Below are 22,196 nucleotides of genomic sequence, written 5' to 3'. Positions count from 1 at the left end.
GTCAATTTAAATAATGTTGTAGTATGCAAAAAAATTATCTTTGTGTGTACATGTGAGTATGTGTGAGCACGGACACCTTGTTTGAGGCAGAAACTCTTGTTGCTCAGTGTTGTGAATTAACCTGGAGCTTCAAGGCTTCTATCTTCCACCTTCTTCTCACAGTAGGAGGGCTGAGATTACAGATGCTTCCTACTACATCTGGTTTTACATGGGTTTTGGGAATCTGAACTCAGGTATTCATGCTTGAGCAGCAAGCACTTTACTCATTAAACCATCTCCCCAGTCCTCTAGGCATTCTTCTTGTGTTCTCACTCATTTCCTTTACTGTTCATTTCACTGGGGGTGACAGTAACAAAGAGGTTATCTCATTGTTTACCAAACTAATGCAATGTATCAAAAGAATAACTTGGACTGGAGAGATGGCTCAGCAGTAAAGAAACTTGTCTGCAAAACCTAATGACCTGGGTTCAATTCCTTAGTGCCCACATAAAGTCAGATGCACAAAGTGGTGTATACATCTGAAGTTCGTGTGTGGTGATTGGAGGCCCTTGTATGCCCATTCTCTCTCTCTCTCTCTCTGCTTGGCAAGTATTACCAAAAAAAAAAAAAAAAAAGAACTCTATGTCTTCAATTTGTGTAGTAAGGAGCTTCATATAATCCTCAAGTATTCATTTAGAATTACTGAATGGGAAATACTAAGAAGATTATTATTTTTTTGCTGTTTCTCTGGTGACATCAATCATTAAGGAAATACGTTGTAATGTTAGACTTCATTTGGAGGCTTCCTAGATACTCAGGCCTCAGAAAAAAAGTGTGAAAAAGTATTTCACACAGGATAACTAATTCTCTCTTTGGCAACTTCCTGTCACTTTTGAAAACTACTTAATTTGGTGAAGTGCAAATACGCCCTCATTGTGGGTCCATATATATGCACACAGATCCTAGGAAACCAGGTAGAACACTTACCTTCTGAGAGTCTTTCCTTCCAGCCTTGGGCTGCTGAAGTAAAGAACTCATTGTTTAGGGCTGAACCGTTCAACTTCATCAAACCATCAGGACCAACCTGGGTCAAATAATAAGCCAGAGAAAGATTACAAAATGGGCTGGGAAGATGGCTCAGGGTTAAGGTACTTGCTTACAAAGCCTTACGGCCTTGGGTATGATTCCTCAATACCATGTAAAGCCAGTACCATGTAAAGCAATGCCTCTGGAGTTCATTTGCAGTGGTAAGAGTTCCTGGAGCACCCATTTTCCCTTTCTCTCTTTCTTTTTCTTTTTTTGGTTTTTCGAGGTAGGGTCTCACTCCGGTCCAGGCTGACCTGGAATTAACTCTGTCATCTCAGGGTGACCTTGAACTCATGGCAATCCTCCTACCTCTGCCTCCCAAGTGCTGGGATTAAAGGCGTGCGCCACCATGCCCGGCTCCCCTTTCTCTCAAAACTTACAAATACCTAAATATTAAAAAAAAAAAATTACCAAGAAAGTAAAAAAAAAATGGCATGGTATTATTCATTTTATTTTAGAAGAGAATGTCTATGCAACTAATCCTGTAGAAACATGACTAACTCCTATTATGCTGCTTCTTATGGATGACAATTTTCTTACTGACACACTCATATTGTTTTGAAGAAAAATAAATTCTTGAGGAGCTAGAGCTCAGTAGTAGAGTGCCTTCCTAGCATCAGGCTCACAAAGAACCAGCCACTTGATTCTAAACCCACAACAGGAGGAGATGGGAAGATCAGAAGATCAAGTTCATCCCTCAGCTACATAGTTGTGTCAGCTGGGGCTACTTGAGACCCTCTCTCTCTCTCTCTTTTTTAAATTAGACTAGGGATGGCTCAGTGATTAAAAGCACTTTCTGCAAAAGCCTGATGACCAGAGTTCACATCCCCAGGAACCACATAAAGCTGGACTAAAGTAGTGCATTTGTTTGTAATCTCAATGTGCAGAGTCAGAAGGATACAAAGTTCTGACATTCACAGAACAGAAACATCCTGTATTAAATAAGGTGGTGCCAGGTATGGTAGCGCATGCCTTTAACCCCAGCACTGGGGAAGCTGAGGTAGGAAGATCACGCTGAGTTCAAGGCCAGCCTGAGACTACATACTAAATTCTAGGTCAGCCTGGGCTAGAGTGAGACCCTATCTCAGAAACAAACAAACAGAAAAATAAGGTAGAAAATAATGACCAACATGCTGAGGTTTCTTCCTCTGACCTCCCCACAAGTGCTCCATGATACTAATGTGCATATACACGTGTGGATGCATAAGTGCATGTGCACACACATGCACCAGTAGCTAAAGGTAGTTGTTTGAAAAGCTTGATGGCCTGGGTTCCCCAGTACCCATGTAAAGGCAGATACAATATGTGGTGCATGTGTCTGGGGGTCATCTGCAGTGGGAAAAGTTCCTGATATTTTCCCTCCCCTTGCATGCAAACAAACACACACATATGTTTATTTACTTATTTTGTTTTTTTCTGGTAGGTTCTCTCTCTAGCTCAGGTTGACCTGGAATCAGTCTCAGGCTGGCTTGAACTCATAGCAATCCTCCTACCTCAGCCCCCTAAGTGCTGGGATTCAAGGCATGCCTGGCCCAAATAAAAATATCAATAAAATATTTTTCTCATTTACCTCTTTCCTTTCTCTTGCTTTTGATACCAATCCTCAAATTAAAGCAAAACAAACCAAAACCTTGAACACTAAATTACACATAAATATATATTTATGCCCTTTCTTCTGAGACGGATTCATCACTTCTTTTTATAGAATTGGTTCTGGGACTAGGAAGATGGCTCACTGGATAAAGCATTTACCATATAACTCTGAGTACCTTAGTTCAGATCCCCAGGCCCCACATAAAAGCCAGAAGCTATGACAGGCTTCCAAAATCCCAAGAAGGGAGGCTGAGAGAGGAGAATTTCCTGGGTACTGCTAACAGAATAATAAAAACAAGAGATCCTGCTGCAAATGAGGTGGAAGGCAAGGACTATCCTCTGATCTCCATATGTGCACTATGGTAAATGTGCCCACACTGATATACATGAATATACACACATACACATTCCCCCAAATGAATTAAAAAACAAGTGGTACTAAGTTGCACCTTCATGTCAAGGGGCATGGCTTTAGCATCTTTCAAATGGCTTCATATTATTATCATATATGAATACCTCAGTTAATTTGCCTATTTCCTAATAGCAGTCATACATATAGTTACCAATGTTTCCCCATAACCAACAGAGCTGCAACAAACATATTGGCAAAGATGAATGTACTGTGCTTTTACTTTTAAGGGTTATAGTCCAAGGGAAAAAAAAAAAAAATGAATAAGTAGATACTAAAAAATTACAGTCCAAAGCAGCTAAACAATTACTAGCAATTTAAGAACATACAGTTATCCTTTTCCCTGGAAACATGAATTAACATGCTACTTAATTTTTGCTGATCGTTCCATGTTGATTAAACATAGAGATTTGAGGTCTTGTGATGTGTCAATTCCCATTACAATCTTATTTTCCTATTAGGGTGAGAATCACACATGTTAAAAATTTTCCATCTGTCTATTAAATTAATTTATGATGATTTTTTTAAAAGGTTTACTTTTTTCACCTTGTAGGCCAGTGGTAGAGTGCAATATACTAGAAAAAATAACGTTTGCACATTGAGAAATAATTTCATGTCTTGGTTAAAACCCACAAAACTGGTGGCACACACCTTTGTTCCCATACTTGGGAGGCAGAGGTAGGAGAACTGTTGTTAGTCTGAGGCCACCCTGGAACTATAAGGTAAATTCCTGGGACTATAAGGTAAATTGCAGGTCAGCCTGGGCTAGAGTGAGACCTTACCTCAAAAAACCCAAGCAAACCAAATGAAAACACCCCCACCGAAACACACAAAACCTTATTTAACATAGCAAGGAAAAGCACTATTTTATGTTACAAAAAAGACACATTGAACAAGTATGGCAGCATCACTTATCCAAGCTTGATGTTTAAGACGAAATTGACAAAAAACTATTAAAAAATATTCTAGCATTGCTAAAAAAAAAAAAAAAATTAGGAGTTGGAGATATAGTTCACTAAAAGAGCTCTTGCCTTTGTTCCCTTCCTCCCATTCTCTATCTTCTCTCTCCTTTTTCCTCTATGGCTCTTAGCCAAGACAGGAAATTCAAATTTTCAATATTTGTTTAGACAGCATTTTAGGTATTCCAGGCTGGCCTACAACTGATGTGTTGATATGTACCTGAGGATGAACTGAACTTTTTGATTCTTCTGCCTCAACTTCCTAAGTACTGGGATTATAGGCATGCCAGCATGTCTCATTTATGAATAGTTGCTAGGAATTGAAACCAAGACTTTTTGCTAAGCAAGCACTATGCCAAATGAGCTATGTCCCCAACCCTAACCTTGAAATTTTTTTAGAAGCATATAATTTATTTAAAACCACCCACAAAATTCTTTGTAATCAGGAATGATGTAATTCATAATAGCATTTTTTTTTAAATTCAGGGGAAATTTAAAATATAAGCTGGGAGTGAGTGGTGGTGCATGCCTTTAATTCCAGCACTTGGAAGGCAGAGGTAGTAGGTGGATCACCATGAGCTCGAGGCCACCCTAAGACTACATAGTGAATTCCAGGTCAGCCTGAGCTTGAGTGAAACCCTAACTCAAAAACCAACAACAAACAAAAAATTTCCACTTAGAGTATTCATTTAACCTTATTCAGATAGAAAATTTTTTAAGTTGTTATTTGAACCCTAAATCTGCTTTCCGAAAAACCTGTTCTAGATGACTGATCTTTAAATATATTTGATCAATCTCTCCTACATATTTTGTTAATGAAAAAGTAACATTCTATTTTTCCTACCTAAATATGCCATATACTGAGATATAGTTTCCACGTTTTAAAAAGATTTTGATGTTTATTTATTTTTAAATAGGGGGAGAGAGAGATAAAAAAAAAAAAAAGAGGGAGAGGGCTGGAGAGATGGCTTAGCGGTTAAGCGCTTGCCTGTGAAGCCTAAGGACCCCGGTTCGAGGCTCCATTCCCCAGGACCCACGTTAGCCAGATGCACAAGGGGGCGCACGCGTCTGGAGTTCGTTTGCAGTGGCTGGAGGCCCTGGCGCGCCCATTACCCCCCACCCCCGCCTCTTTCTCTCTCTGTTGCTCTCAAATAAATAAAAATAAAAAAATTAAAAAATAAATTAAAAAAATAAAAAGAGGGAGACAGACAGAGAGAATGAGAATAGAACAGACCCCAGGGCCTCTAGCCACTGCAAATGAATTCTAGATGCATGCACCACTTTGTGCATCTGGGGAATTGAATCTTGGTTGCTAGGCTTTGCAGGCAAGTAACTTAACTGCTGATCCATTTCTCTAGCCCAGCTTTCACTCCAGCCCAGGCAGACTTGGAAATCACTGTAGTCTCAGGGTGGCCTTGAATCCATGATAATCCTCATACTCCTGCCTTTCATAAAAGATAGTTTTGCTCTGTAGTATTATTTTTAGCTCAATAATATAGAGACAGAGCTGCCTGCCTAATGGGGCTCTAGAGGTAAAAGGATGGGGTCTGCATGTAAGAGAGCAACAGCCATCAGGAGAGACAGGTAGGCAGCAAAAATAAAAAGAAAAGGTTCAAGGCATTTGCCTACCTATCTGCTGTCCTAGGATTCAATTTCCCAGCTACCCAGATAAAGCTGGATGGTATGTGTCTATAGTGGCAAGAGACCCTAGCATGTGTGTACATGCACAATGTAAATTTTTTAAAAAAATTTAAAAATAGGGCTGGAGAGATGCTTCAAGGGTTAAGGTGCGTTGCCTTCAAAGCCTAACAACCTGGGTTTGATTCCCCAAGCCACATGCACAAAATGGCATATGTCTGGAGTATTTTTGCAGGGGCTAGAGGTCCTGGTGTGTCCATTCTTTCTCTCCTCTCTCGTTACAATCAAGAACTGGGTGGACACTCCCAACTATAATTACTTGGAGAACAGTTAAGGTGGGAAAAGCAGTCACTAGGGAAGATTACTTTTAAGGTTTCATTCCTATTTCTTGAAGAATGCCTTAGTTGGTTGCATTTTCTAGACAAGGGACTCTGACCTGGTGTGATGTGCTGATTCACAGTGCTAAGAAACTGGTATGTCAAGATAGTTTAATAGAAACATGAAATTAAAAATAGAAAAATCTCATTTTTAGGTTGCTTTTAAAAAAGTTTTTACTTTTATTTGGGCTGTAGAGATGGCTTAAGGCTTAGTGGTTAAAGCACATGCCTACGAAGCCTAAGGACCCTGGTTCAATCTCCAGGTCCCACATTGGCCAGATGCATACGGTGGCGCATGCGTCTGGAGTTCATTTGCATGGCCAGAGGCCCTGGTGTGCCCATTCTCTCTCCCCCTCCCTCCCTCTCTCTAATAAATAAATAAATAAATAAATAAATAAATAAATAAAAGTAAAAGATTTTTTTTAAAAGTTTTTACTTTTATTTATTCATTAGAGACAGACAGAGGGAGAGAGAAAGAGAACACCAGGGCCTCTACTCACTGCAAACAAATTTCAGACACATTAGCTGCCATATGCATCTGGCTTACATGGGACCTGGAGAATTGCACCTGGTTCCTTAGGCTTTGCAGGCAAGCACCTTAACCACAAAGCCATCTCTCCAGACCAAATCTCACTTTTGACTTTGTAAACAATTAGCTCTCATTTGTACAGCTTATTTTGCTAATCTTTTTACTATAAACTCAAACTTTACTGTATAAACTAGGGGAAACACCTTCCTTCCTTAAGGATTTAGAAAGAAATGGGTGGTATCACATTTCAGGAAGTGTCTAGAAATCATTTCCTCCCTGGTAGTGAGGACTGAACCTATGATTTTGAACATGCTAAGCTACCACCAAACCCTTAAATGTTGTCTTTGGTTACTTTGTGCACCACCATACCCACCTCAATTCTTCCTTGTGTATGTATGTATTATGCATATGGTGCTTATGTACCTGTTCATGGTGGGCATGCATGTCAGCTCATTCACATGGAAGTCAGAGGACAACTTCAGGTATAAGATCATACCTTCTACCTAGTTTGAGGTACACTTTCTTGTGTGTTTTCCCCGCCAAGGTAGGGTCTCACTCTAGCTCAGGCTAAACTGGAATTCACTCTGTAGTCTCAGGGTGGCCTTGAACTCTTGGCGATCCTCTTACCTCTGCCTCCCAAGTGCTGGAATTAAAGGTGTGCACCACCATGCCTGGCTCTCTTCTGTTTTTTGTTTTTTTTTTTGGTATTATGTTTGCCAGGCTAGCTGTCCCTCTTCCCCGCAGCTGCTGAGAGATTCTTCTGCCTCCACCTCCATTCTTATTATTTGCATTGTGGGATTCCAGATGCTTGCATTCTAGCTGTTTACAGGGGTCCTGGGGATCTGAATACAGGTATTAACACTTGTGTGGTGAGCACTTTACTCACTCCGCCCTGAGACAGAATTCTGTTATGTTGCCAAATTTGGTGTTAAAATTGCTCTGTAGCTGGGGGTAGGTCTTAAACTAGCAATCCTTCCGCCTCATTTTCCTGAATAACCTAGGAATATCTGGGATTACAGTCCTGAACCACCAGGTTTGAAAGAAATAATTACAGAAAGAGAAGATGGCAGCGTAGGAATCATGCCAAAGCAGCCTAGGGGAGAAAAAGCAACAAACAAACAAACAAAAAAACCCCCAACCAACCAAACAAACAAAAAAACAGCAGCAAAATATGCTCTTCTACTTAAAAATGAAGGTGTATAAGATGTTATCAACCACAGCAGAGAGGTAGGGAGAGATTCTGAGCATCTACAGACCACAGAAGCAGGCAGAAGTGGCTCCAGCAGCGACAGCATCAGGTTCACAGTGCAACCATGCCCACCAGGCTTGGCCTGAACGGCAGAAAAAGCCAGGTGAGGGGCTTTTCCACCCACACCAGCCTCCTCACAAACCCAAGAAATGTGAAGGGAAGGACAGCAGATACCAGTGGGGTGGCTAGTGAGGAAGAGGATCATGAGGACCAGAGGGAGAACTTCAACCACCAATTCATAGCCTCTTTCCCTCACCACCAGCGCAGGTGACAGCAAGCACCAGAGACACGGGGAAGGAACTCATATACTTACCCAGCACAGGCTATCAGAACAGTGACCTACTGACCCAGCCAACCTACCTGAGACCACATCACTGCAGAGAGGGACCCAAATGGGTGTGTAGCATAACTGAGACCAAAGCCATCCCAAAAGGTAACTGGGATTACATCAGGTCAGTACCCACCAAAAAAGCTTGGTATATAGACTTGCATTGGGAGTGCTAATTGCACCTTCTGTGTTAGGGTAAATTATGTGTTAAATCTGATGGATGGCTGGATTTGCCATTCTTTTTTTTTTAATATTTATTTATTTGAGAGCAACAGACACAGAGAGAAAGACAGATAGAGGGAGAGAGAGAATGGGCGCACCAGGGCTTCCAGCCTCTGCAAACGAACTCCAGACGCATGCGCCCCCTTGTGCATCTGGCTAACGTGGGACCTGGGGAACCGAGCCTCGAACCGGGGTCCTTAGGCTTCACAGGCAAGCGCTTAACCGCTAAGCCATCTCTCCAGCCCGATTTGCCATTCTTATATAAGCTATATTTTAGGCTTGTCATTTGTTGCTTCCTGATTTATAGTGCCTTTGTTTCCTCTTCTGTCATTTGTTGGGGCAGGGTCTCATTTGGCCACAAGCTCACCTTAGAACCCTCTACAGACCAGAAATCTTAGCTTCCCAGTTGATAGGATTAAGGGTATGGGGCAGTATACATCCTTAGGGACTTTGACTTTGTTAGAAGATCTGTTTGTTGTGATACCTACTCTTGCATAAATACTCTGTGCTGATTTTCAATGAAGGTGTATATTGTTAACAGTTAATCTTAGAATATGCCTGTATTTTGTTCCAACCAGCCTACTAGCATACTCTCATAGCAAGAAAACCCAACACCTAGGGTCACTTTTGTGGTTACTCTGGGAGTCTTTTAAGAGCCACACCCAGCACCTTAAGCTCCTATACCCTGAAGATATATAATGTCAGATTGGACGATACATCTAATAATACTGCAGGTAATTAGAAAACCCAAGCATTAAATTATGCAATAAATGCAAAAATCTCTACACTATAATATAATAAGCACAAAATCAAGATGATATAAATCCACCAAAAATTATAAATCAATCAGAAATGAACTTCAGTGAGACTGATTTAGAGTAAATGCCTAAGATTTCAAAAGAATGATTATAAATTTGCTCAAAGAAATCAAAGGAATCAAAGAAGACACAGAAAAGCAATTTAATGAAATAAGGAGGTCAATACAAGACATGAATAGGAAATAGAAATAATAAAGAAAAACCAGACAACAGTACTAGCAATGAAAAACACAGTAAGTCAAAGAAAGACTCCGTAGAAAGTCTCACCAGTAGAATAGATGAGGGAGAGAACAAAACATCTAAATTAGAAGACCAGGTGGCAGATCTAATACAGTCCAACAAAGAGAAAGACAAACTAAAAGGAAGGTGTGAATGAGGAATTTCAAGATTTTTGGGATACTGTCAAGAGATCAAACATAAGAATTCAGGGCATAGTAGATGGAGAAGAATTTCACTCCAAATGCATAACAGGTATTTTTAACAAAATCATACAAGAAAACTTCCTCAAGTAGGGAAAGTGATGCCAATATATATACAGGAAGCCAGTAGAATGCCAAACTGACAAAATCAGGAAAGAACTCTCACAGTCATAATATCATTAAGTTAGAAAATACACAAACCAAAGACAGTATATTGAAAAAAGTTAGAGAGAAAAATCAAGTTACATACAACAGTATGCCCACCAGGATAACAACAGTTAGTGAACACAAGCATAAAAGACAAAGGGCTTGGAATGACGTATTCCAAGTTCTGAAAGCTAACAACTGTCAACCAAGATTACTGCAAAATGATCCATCCATATAGAAGGAGAAGTAAGGACATTCCCCAACAAAAGTAGGCTAAAGGAATATATGAAGACTAAACACGCTCTACAGAAAATACTCGAAAGGATCCTCCATGCTGATGAAAGAAAAATACACACATAAAGAACCTGGAAAAAAACAAACCATACTCAAATACTAGTTGCTAAGAGAGCAAAGACAACTACAGAACAATAAAAATGGCAAGAAAAACCTTTTAATAATAACTTTTAATATCAATAGCTTCAATGCCCCAACCAAAAGACACAGGCTTGCAGACTGGGTTAAAAAGCAGGATCCTTTGATTTGTTGTCTCCAAGACACTTACCTTTCCACAAAGGATGGACACTATCTTAGAGTGAAAGGTTGGAAAACGATGTTTCAAGCAAATGGGTCTAGAAAACAAGCAGGTGTTGCTATCCTAATATCTGACAGGGTAGACTTCAGACCAACAGTTCTGAAATTTTATCCAAATGCTGCTGAATACACATTCTTTTTAGAGCACATTCTCTAAAATGATTACATATTAGGACACAAAGCAAATCTTAACAAATACAGGAAAACTAAAATAATCATTACACTCTAACTGATCACAATGGGATTAAACTACAAATCAACAGCAAGGAAAAGTTATAGAGCATACACAGAATCATGGAAATGTAACAAGACATCAAAATGATGACTGGGTCCATTTCCTTCTTGATTAGAAGGAAATAAAAAACTTCAAAGAATCAAATGATGATGAGAACATAACATACCAAAACCTTTGGGACAAAATAAAGGCAGTCCTAAGAGGGAAGCTTATAGCTTTAAGTGCCTACATTTAGAAATTAGAAAGCTCACAAGAAAACAACTTAATGCTTTACCTTAAGGCTGGAAAAAGAAGAACAAGGCAAACCAAGTCAGTAGATGGGAAGAAATAATAAAGATTAGGGCAGACATTAATGAAATAGAAACCAAAAAACAACAAAACAAAACAATCCAAAGAGTCAATGAAACAAAGAACTGGTTCTTTGAAAGGATAAACAAGCTTAATAAATTGGCAAATCTGACCAAAAGAAAGCGAAGAGAGAGAACAGATACCAGAGGAATTTAAAAAAATCATAGGGACATATTATAAGAACATATACTCCACTAAATTTGAAAATCTGAGATAAATGGATGATTTCTTTGGTTTATATGAACTATTAAAATTAAATCAAGGGCTGGGGAAATGGCTCAGTGGTTAAGGCGTTTATCTATGAAGCCTAAGGACCCTGGCTCAATTCCCCAGGACCCACGTAAGCCAAATGCACAAGGGGGTACATGCATCTGGAGTTCGTTGGCAGTGGCTGGAGGCCCTGGTATACCCACTCTCTCTTTCTCTCTGCCTCTTTCTCTATCTCTCTCTCTCAAATAAATAAATAAATAAAATATTAAAATAAAATAAGATAAAATCAAGATGAGATTAACCACTCAAATAGACCTATAAAAATATGGAGATCCAAGCAGTTATAAAAAAAATTCCCACCTATGCTGGGCATGGTGGTGCATAACTTTAATACCAGCACTTGGGAGACAGAGGTAGGAGGACTGCTATGAGTTCAAGGGCAGGTTGAGACTACATTGGGAATTCCAGGTCAGCCTGGGCTACAGCAAGACCCTACCTCAAAAAAGAAAAAAAAAAAAAATCTCTCACTGAAAAAAAGTTCAGGCCCAGATGGATTCACTGGTGCAATTTTACCAGACCTTCATGGAAGACCTAATACCTATGTTTCTCAAACTTTGCCATAAAATAGAAAAGGAAGGAGTACTTCCAAACTCCTTCTAGAAAGCCAGCATCACCTTGATACCACAGCCAGAAAAACATAGAAAAGCAACAAAAAAAATTACAGACCAATCTCCCTCATGAACATAGGTGCAAAAATTCTCAACAAAATATTAGCAAACAGAATACAAGAATTATGCCAGAAAGATCATTCACTCTGACCAAGTAGGCTTTATCCCAGAGATGCAGGGATGGTTCAACATAACCAAGTCAATACATGTAATAAACTATATAACTGGACTGATGGACAATAATCACAACATCATCTCAATAGATGCAGAAAAAGCATTTGACAAAATCCAACATTCCTTCAGGATACAAGTCCTACAGAGACTTGGAATAGAAGGAACATATCTCAACACAATACAAGCTTACAGCCAACATAATACTAAATGGAGAAAAACTTGAAACTTTTCCACTAAAATCAGGAACAAGACAAGGGTGTCCATTGTCCCCACTCATATATATTTAATGAAGTACTAGAAATCTTAACCATAGCAATAAGGCAAGAGACACACACAAACGGGACACAAATTGGAAAGGAAGAGATCAAATTATCATTATTTGAAAATGATATGATTCTATACATACAGGACCCTAAAGACTCTACCAGCAAACTGTTAGAGCTGATGAACACTTATAGCAATGTTGCAGGATACAAAATAAACACAAAGAAATCAGTAGCCTTCCTATATGGTAACAACAAACACAAAGAAGATGAAATCAGAGAATTACTCCTATTCGTAATTGCATCAAGAAAGAAAGGAATGAAGGAAGGAAGGAATGAACCTGGGAATAAACCTAGCCATGGAAGTGAAGGATCTCCAGCCCTTTAAGTATTTCTTTTAGAAGAATTTAACTACAAAAATGAACATTATGGGGCTGGAGAGATGGCTTAGTGGTTAAGTGCTTGTGAAGAAGGACCCTGGTTCGAGGCTTTATACCCCAGGACCCACGTAAGCCAGATGCACAACGTGGCACATACATCTGGAGTTTGTTTGCAGTGGCTGGAAACCCTGGCATGCCCGTTCTCTCTGTCACTTGCAAATAAATAAAAATAAACAAAAAAAAATTTAAAAAATGAATAGTATGGCATGAGAAGATGGCGTTGTGGGTAAAAGCACTTGAGTTTGGATCCCCAGAAACCATGTAAAAGCTGTATGCAATTGCAAGTGTCTATAATCCCAGGTCACCAAGGCAAGATGAAAAGTGGGGACTAGAGATTTCTATAAGTTTGCTGGCCAGCTAGCCTGGCTTACCTGGTAGTAAAAAGAAACAGGGCCTACCCAAAGTGGAAGGCAAAGACTAACACTTGAAGCTGTTCTCTGACTTCTACCCATGCACTTAGCACCCATGTATCTCTACTCACACCCAAACATAAAGAACTGACAAATGAGCACCCCTAACTTTCCCACTGATATTTTCAGATATATCTAGTTATTTGGATTCATACTTTTCGCTTGCTCTTGAAATTGATTCATTTCACTAAGGCACTGACTAATGGAACAAAACAAGTTTTCCTCTTGATATCTATGTCCTAAAATGAAAATGAAAGTCATTTCAGTTATTCCATAATTATTTTTTTTGGCAAAAGTGGGAATTGGAGCTGGGCATGGTGGTGCATGTCTTTAATCCCAGCACGTGGGAGGCAGAGGCAGGAGGCCACCCTAAGACTACATACTGAATTCCAGGTCAGCCTGGGCCAGAATGAAACCCTAACTTGAAAAAAGCAAGCGAGCAAACAAGCAAACAGACAAAAAGTGGGAATTGGACCTAGGGCTTCTCACATGCTGTACAAGAATAATTACATAAAGCTGTGTATTGAGCCCTCACTTGCAATTCTTTATATTTCACTAAAAAATGCTTCTGCACAACCATAAGATTTGCAAAACCCACCTGATGTTAAGACAAAATGGTATCATTTCTCAGTTAATAATATTTTGGGGGACAGGAGAGACGACTCAGTTGTTAAACATCCTTGTTTGCAAAGACTGAAGGCTCAGGTTTAATTCTCCAGTACCCACATAAAGCCAGTTGCACAAAGTGGTATACATATATGGAGTTTGGTTACAGGGGTAGGAGGCCCTGAAGTACTCTCTTCTCTTTCTAAAAATATTAAATACCTGCTGAAGGCCAGACATGGTGGCACATGCCTTTAATCACAGTACTTGGTAGACCTAGGCAGGAGGATCTCTGTGAATCTGAGGCTATCTTGGGATAGACAGAGACCTCTCTCCCTTCCCTAGAGGAAGAAGGGAGGACCATAAGACTCAGGAAGGAAACTTACAATGTTCAAGTAGCTCTGGGAACTTTCAAGATTAACAAGGCTGAGGTTATAAAAACAGTAAACCTTTCCAAGAAGAAAAGACTACTACGCTGCCTCTAAGCTGGGCAGGGGGCTCTTGGATTGTATGAATCACAACCCATTCTGGGTTTGGCATTTGGTAATGGAGCTCCTTTTGAGTCAACCATGCTCCTATAAGTAAGACCAATGAACTCACTGAAATCACTGAGCTAGAGTAGATGGAATTGTTTCTTTGGTCTGTTGCAGGTTTCCTATCTCAGATGTTTAGATATTTGTTCATTCTGCATGGGAAAAGTCAATATAATGGTACTAATTAATACCACTGCTTTACAGGTACATATAAAAAAGACATTTAAAATCACATTAGAAAGAGGTGTGTGGTAGCACATGCCTTTAATCCCTGTACACAGGAGGCAGAGGTAAGAGGACTGCTAAGAGTTTGAGGCCACCCTAGTAAGTTCCAGGTCAGTCTGGGCTAGAGCAAGACTCTATTTCAAAAAAAAAAAAAAAAAAAAAAATCTCATTAGAGCTGGGGATAAAGCTCAGTTGGTAGAGTGCTTGTCCTAGCATGGTGGCACAGGCTTAAGACTCCAACACTAGTCAAAGAAAGGGGTATTCTGAAGCAGGAAGACTGACTCCAAGGTCCACCTCAGCTATATAGCAACTTTGAGGCCAGCCTGGAATACAAGAGACCTGGACTCAAAACAAGTCTAAAGGAGCTCTAAAGGTGATGAAGAAACCCCATAAAGATTAGAAAGTGTTTGCCATGACACACCTGTCGATCCACCTCAGGAAGTAGTAAAAGCAACCGTTGCTGGCAATCTCCAGGAAGGACTGAAAAGGTGTGTTTGTTGATCAGCGCTCGCAGATTAGTATTAACCAGAATGGAGTCTGGTGTCTCAACATCAATGTCAGCGCATTTAGTCCTTTTCATTTGCCCTACAAAATATAGAAAATAATCATTATCACTTGGACCTGCTCACAAAATAGTGTTTCTTACTAAACTATGGCTTGATATGCAGTGTAAAAATAATCTGTTAAACATGACACTCTGAAGAAGGCAACACTCAAGCATCTTACAATTTTTTTTAAGGCCAACAATAAGTTTTTGTTTTGTTTTTTTTTTTCAGGTAGGATCTCACTCTAGTCTAGGCTGACCTCAAACTCACAGTGATCCTTCTACCTCTGTTCCCTGAGTGCTGGGATTAAAGGTGTGCATAATTGTTTTTGTTCCCAGAAAACTTTGGTGGGGTGTAGTGGTACATGCCTTTAATCCCAGTACTCAGGAAGCAGAGGTAAAAAGGAGGATAGCTGTGAACAAGGCCAGCTTGGAACTACAGAGTAAGTTCTGTAAAAATGGGAGGTCTATAAAAGTAGATGTCTCATCATATTTAAGAGATAATCACCTCTCTCTGCAAATTGAAAAGGTTATGATAAATGAGATACCATTGCAAATGTCTGTGGTGTTTTCAATGTCCCCCAATAGATTCACGAGTTTTATTAAAGCTTCTTGGATTTCCAGCTACCTGGCTTGAGGAGGTATCACTGTGGGTGGATCCTAGGTTCAGCTCTAAGGTGTGTGTGTGTGGGGGTAGATTTGGAATTCTGGCCTAAGATATACAAAGTGCTTGCTTGTGTGGTGTGTAGGTGATGAATCTATGTGGATTTGGGGCTTTTGGAACTTGTGTGATGGAGGAAAGGAAAATTTGGTGCTTGCAACTAAAGACGCCTTCTGGAGCAGTAAGTCAAAGCACTTGGAAGGCAGAGGCAGGAGGATTGCCATGAATTTAAGGCCACCTTGAGGCTATATAGTGAGTTCCAGGTCAACCTGGGCTAGAGTGAGATTCTACCTCAAAAAAACAAAAACAAAAATAACAACAACAACAACAAAGAAAACCTAAAAAAAGTTGAGAAGATAGCTTAGTCAGGAAAGTGCTTGCTTTGCATGCCAGAGGACCTGAATTTAAGCCCCAGATTATACATGAACATGCCAGGCATGGTGATATGTGCTAGTTATCCCAGTGCTGGGGAGGCAGAAGACTGGCAGATTACTGGGGCTTGCGGGCTGCTAGTCTAGCCTATTTAGTGAGCTCTAGACTGATGAGATAGACTGTCTCCAAAAAAAAAAAAAAAAAAAAAAAAAAAAAAAAAGGTGGCTAGCATTCCAGAGGATGACATGCAAGAGAATGGTACCTGGTCTTCAGAAGCACACATGTGTACCTTGCACTATATATGCATAAACTTGAAAACAGGAATAAAAATATATGTACAGAAAAGACTGAGAAGTCAGGGCAAAAGGTTGTTATTTTTTAAAGGCCTTCCCAAATTACTCCCACTGACCTTAAATTCATAATTTTCCAGCCTTTGACTCCTGAGTACCTAGTAGTTTTAGACTCATCTCTTTCAATTATTTGCTCTATGATCTTAACCAGACACAGCAGATTTATAGACCTAGAAGTACTGTAACTATTTGAAATATAGAATATAGACTAGTTATAATATGAAATGTTTATTAAGGAGATAGAAAAATTATGAAGACAAGCCAACCTATGATCTGAGAATTTTCCCCTCTAGGGATAAAGGGCTTGCCTCCTCCTAGATGAGGCCTCCTATGGGTTCCCAATAAGAAAATGTCATGCCCAAGGAATTCTAATGGCACAGTACAGGGATTTTGCCTCCATTTCTACTAATGTAAGGCCTACCCCTTGGCCACAGAGATATGGAAGTAGCTTCAACAGAGGCATGGGACCAATTCCTCAAGGCCACATTACCAGAGATCTGTTTGCTTGTTTCATTGTTCAGGGAATCTTACCAAATTGTCTGCTTTCCCTTTTAGGGAACCCTTATCCAGTAATACTCAAAGAAGGCCCTAGGGTCACTGTGGTCTGGGGTGGTTTTGAATGAAATGTTCCCTATATCATGTATTTAGAATACTTGGTACTCAACTGATAGCAATTTGGGCAGTTGTGGGACTTCTGGGAGGTGAAGTCTTACTGAAGAAAGTGTCACCACATGCATGCTTTTAAGTTTATTGGTCCAGCCCAATGGGTGTTCAGCTCAGTTCACTCTTTCCACTACCTCCCTGCTGCTGGTATATGATGTGAGCCAGGTTCCTGCTCGTGCTATGCTTTTTCTGTATTGTTGAAACTTCTTAAGATTGTAAGCTGAAATCAACTTTCACTCCATGAGCTGATTTTCAGAATGTATTTTGCTCCAGTAATGATGAAGTAAATGCAATGAAAAAAAAAATGGCATAAAGAAGTGTGGTGGTGGTTGTGATAAACATGATCATATGTGGCTTTTAGTCTTTTTTGGAACTGGGTAGTGGGAGAAATATGGAAAGAAATAGAAGAAACTTTAGACTAGGGAAGCCTTGGATGCTACAAAGCAGAGACTGATGGACTGACTATACTGATGAGAATTTGAGAGATCAAAATGCAGACAAAAGTGTAGGCTGTAGAAGCTTGGTTTATTTGGTGTCAGACTGGAAAGAGGACTTTATCAGAAACGAAGGTAGTGGCAGTCCACATGAGAGGCTGACTGCATTCTGCCTGTGTCCTGAGAACTTGAGCATGGGAAAATAAAAGTAATGGTGGCCCATGTCTTTAATCTCAGCACTTGTGAGGCAGAGGTAGGAGGATCACCGTGAGTTTGTGGACAGCCTGCGGCTAGAGTAAGTTCCAGGTTAGCATGGGTCAGAGTAAGACCCTACCTTGGAAAAACAGCAACAACAAAACAAAACAACAAAAACAACAACAAAAGTGATGAACTGGTGTGTTTGGTGGAGTGAATGTAAGCATGTTTGGATTCCCAGCACAGAGATGGCAGGAGATAAAACAGTACTGAGGACTAGCCAGCTACTCTGCCTTGGAACAAGGGAGGAGTGCTGATTCTTTTGAAAGGGGCCTGAAGGAAGAATGTGAAGGTGAGCCCGAGCATGGTGGCGCATACCTTTAATCCAAGCACTTAGGAGGCAGAGTTCAAGGCCACCCTGAGACTACAAAATGAATTTAAGGTCAACCTGAGCTACAGTGAAACCCTACCTTAAAAAAAAAAAAAAGCTGAAAGTGTTTTTCATCCTAAAAGTCACAGTTCCCCAGGACTTAAAATTTGACTGACATAGTCCACATGGTACTGATTTTAGAAATATTTAGATGCTATAAAGAGGGTTAAGAAGTAGGCATCTTGAGATGGTGATATAAAGCAGGGCTGAGATCCTTGCAAGAAGGACCTGTGAGGCACTATATGGAGCTGTGAAAATGAACTGTGGGTTATAGTGGAGAGCAAAGAATTTTGGAGATTTCAGGACTATGGAATGGACACTAAAGAAAGCTGCTTGCTCTGGACTAAGTGGAACTGCCAAAAAAGCAAGTAGCACAGATGGAGTAGAAAACTACTGAAACTCGTTGGAGCCCAGAGGATTTCATCTCAAGTTCCCGATGCCAGATGCAGAGCTGCAGAATTTGGTATTTGTCATGCTTTTTTTTTTATATGAGCAAGAGAAAGACAGAACTGGCATCTCAGGGCCTCCAGCCATTGTAATCAAACTCCAGTTGCATGTGCCACCTTGTGCACGTGTGACCTTGTGCACTTGCGTCACCTTGTTCTTACGTCGGATCTGGAGAGTTGAACTGGGTCCTTAGGCTTCACAGGCAAGTACCTTAAATGCTAAGCCAAATCTCTAGCCTGTCATGCTTGTTTTCTATCTTGCATTTGATTGGTTTAGTCTTTCCTTGTGTGGTAGTTTGATTCAGGTGTCCCCCATAAACTTAGGTAGAATGCTAGGATCCCTGCTGATGGTGATTTGGAAGTTAACAACTCTTGGAGGCAGTGTATTGTTGGGGGCAGACTTATGGGTACTATAGCCAGTGTCTGGAACACTCTCCTGTTGCTGAGTCCATTCGATGTTGGCCAGGAGGTGATGTCCCCCCTCTGCTCACGTCATCGTTTTCCCCTGCCATCATGGAGCTTCCCTTTGAGTCTATAAGCCAAAATAAGCCCCTTTCTCCCCACAAGCTGCTCTTTTGGTAGGGTGTTTTCTGCCAGCAATGTGAGCCTGACTGCAAAAGTGAAGTTGGTACTAGAGGAGTGGGATCACTGCTGCTAGAAATCTCACTGTGTGACCTTTGGTCTTTTGGAACTGCTTTGCAGGAGGATGTAGACGAATTTGAAATCATGGCCTAAGAGATGCCTTGCAGTGCTGTAAGTAAAGCTTGATGAGCTATTCTGCTCAGAGTTAAAAGACTTGAATGCAGTAAGAACTAGGGGTTGTGAGGTTTGGCTTATGAGGGTGAGAAAGAGCTTTGCTTGGACTGGGCAGTATGTGTGAGAGGCTTGCTGTTAAACCCATGTCCTGAGAACTAGTGCAGGGCTGCATTGCACAGAAATGGACTAGTGTGAGCAAAGAAATATGGCACAGAAAAAAATGAACTCTTTGGGCTGAAACTGCTGCCCATTCAGCTACAATTGAGAGATTACAAGCATTGAGATTGGGCCAGCTGACCTGCACTGGAACAAGAATGCAGTATTCTGAAGGGGCCTGAAAGCTGAAGGTGTGTCCTGTGCTTCAAAGTCTGCTTTATTACCCCCTGGATTGACAAATTGGCAGCCCACCTGTTATTATGGAATATTACAAATGCAGGAAGGAGAGGGTAATTCAATTTGCAACATGGTCTTGTTATTTTAGAAATAGCCTTGACATTAGGAATGAAGCAGGCTTATTGGATTACCTGTGTGGAGACCTGATGGAGCCATGAAGATCAACTGTGGGTTGCAGTGGAGATACAATGGAGATGCTAGGACTATGAGATGGCTGCCAAGGAGAGCTGCCAGCACTGGCACTGGATGAAATTTTCTGGGACTACGAGTAGCCTAGCTGGAGGGACAGAATTGGAACTCCAGAGACTTATTGCTGATTAGAATTATTAGATTTGGAGACTTGTCACTGCCTAGAATTGTTGGACTTGGAGCTGCAGAGTTTGATTGCTTGTCCTGGTTGTTTTAAAGCTAGTATTGGTTGAACATTTCTTTGCTATGTATGCCCAATGTCATCTTTTGCAGTGTGAATGTTTAGTCTGTACCATTATGAGATTTTTTTAGGTTTTTTTTTTTTTTTTTTTTTTGGTATTATGGCTCAGTCAAAAGATCTTGGACTATGGGAATGTTTGAATATCATTGGGATTGCTTAAAAACTATAAGGACTTTTTAAAGTTGGATGAACGCATTGTATCTTACATCATGCACCATTATCAGTTTATGGGGGTGAGGGGCAGAATATGGTGGTTTGATTCAGACGTCCCCCATAAACTTAGGTGTTCTGAATGCCACATCCCTAACTGTTGGCAACTTGGAAATTAAACCCTCCTGGAGGCAGTGTATCGTTAGGGGTGGGCTTATGGGTGTTACAGCCAGTTTCCCCTTGCCAGTGTTTGGCACACACTCCTGCTGCTGTTGTCCACCTGATGTTGGCCAGGAAGCGATGTCCATCCTCTCTGCTCATGCCATCGTTTTCTCCTGCCATCTCCTTCCAGTCCGTAAGTCAAAATAAACCTTTTTCTCACAAGCTGCTCTTGGTTGGGTGTTTTCTGCCAGCAATGCGAAACTGACTGCAATACCTTGCTATGCTTTTTCCCTCCAAAGGGAATGTTTACTCTGTGCTGTAGGCTGGAAGTATATAACTTGTATTTGTGTTTTTATTTAATATGGCTCAATTAAGAGACTGTCTTGAATCTTGGATGTGACTTTGGATTTTAAACAGTGTTGGGAATTGTAGAGACTGTGAGTCCTTTAAAGTTGGACTGAATGCATTTTGCATCAGGAGATGGTAATGAGTTTATGGCAGCCAGTTGTAGAAGTTGTTTGAATATTCCCCCATAGTCTCAGTTGTTTTGAATACTTGGTTCCCAGCAGGTGGTAATTTGGGGCGATTGCAGTCTTTGTGAGGTGAAGCCTTACTATATAGAGCAGATGTATTCACTACGGGGTAGACCTTGAGGTTTATTAGCCCAACCCTATTGTGTGCTCACTAGCTAGCTCCCACCCTGCTCTGCCATGCTCTTCCTACTATGATGAAACTTCCCTTCAAAACTGAGCTGGCTGTGGTGGCACATGCCTTTAATCCCTGCATTCATTCGGAGGGCAGAGGTAAGAGTATTGTCATGAGTTCCAGGCTACCCTGAGCCTACATAGTCAATTCCAGGTCAGCCTGAGCTGGAGCAAGACTCTACCCCCCAAAAACAAACAAAAAAACCCAACAGCAAACCCTTTTTTTTCTCATAAGCTGCTTCTGATTGGGTTTTTATTTCAGCAACAAGAAGATAACTGCAACACCTACAGACCTACAACAAACTCTTAAGACCTTGTTTTGTTTTTAACAAAAGAAAAACAAATTTGCCTTTCTCCCCATTTTTCTGATGTAAGGTCTCATTTAGTTATGGAGTCCAGACTGAGCTTTCACTCATAATCCTCCTGTTTCAGTCTCCTATGTGCTAGGGTTACAAGCAAAAACCTGTTTGAAACAAAGTCCTTTTTTCTTTTAAACTGCACAAATATGTGTGTGTGTGTAGGTCAGAGGACAACTTCAAGGTGTCTGTTCTCAATCTTCTTTGAGATAGGGTCTCTTGCAGCTGTAAATGAAATGCAAAACTGCAAACAAATGTCAGACTAGCTGGCTTGTGAGTTTAAGGTTCTACCGGCTCTGCCTCCTATTGTCACAGGTGCACTGGGATCACAGATAGATACATGTGTAACTTCATATATGGGTGCTGGGGAATTGAACCTTGTTCAGCAGGCTTTGTAAGCAAGAACCTCTAACTGCTGATCCATCTCAGAGATAAACAATTTTTTTTTTTTAAAGAAAATAACAGAAGATGGGGTGGAATACAACGAAAAGGGGCAAAACTTTTAAAAAGATCTATATTAACATTTTTAATATTTATTTATTTATTTGCCAGAGAAAGAGGGAGGACAAAAGGGGAGAAGTGGGGAGAGGGAGAGAATGGGCACACCAGGGCCTTCAGCCACTGCAAACCAACTCCAGAAGCATGCACCCCCTTATGCATCTGGCTAAGGTGGGTCCTGGGGAATCAGACTTGGGTG

The 22,196-nt window shown here is 40.6% G+C and overlaps 1 protein-coding gene across 3 annotated transcripts in view; it reads right to left on the bottom strand.

The window, feature by feature from the left end:
* Asxl2 (ASXL transcriptional regulator 2) overlaps positions 1 to 22,196 on the bottom strand; it is a 204,698-nt gene that overhangs the window by 15,883 nt on the left and 166,619 nt on the right. For all 3 annotated transcript variants that reach the window (XM_004663740.2, XM_045148908.1, XM_045148909.1), the window contains 2 exons: positions 14,875 to 15,038; positions 967 to 1,063 (listed from right to left, as the gene is read on the bottom strand). In XM_004663740.2, the coding sequence (XP_004663797.1) occupies positions 967 to 1,063; positions 14,875 to 15,038 (261 nt within the window). The remainder of the gene's footprint in view (positions 1 to 966; positions 1,064 to 14,874; positions 15,039 to 22,196) is intronic.

This window comes from Jaculus jaculus, chromosome 5 (assembly GCF_020740685.1).
Source record: "Jaculus jaculus isolate mJacJac1 chromosome 5, mJacJac1.mat.Y.cur, whole genome shotgun sequence".
NCBI lineage: Eukaryota > Metazoa > Chordata > Mammalia > Rodentia > Dipodidae > Jaculus > Jaculus jaculus.
The sequence above is the reverse complement of the archived record's forward strand: the minus strand, read 5'-3'. Positions and strand labels throughout refer to the sequence as shown.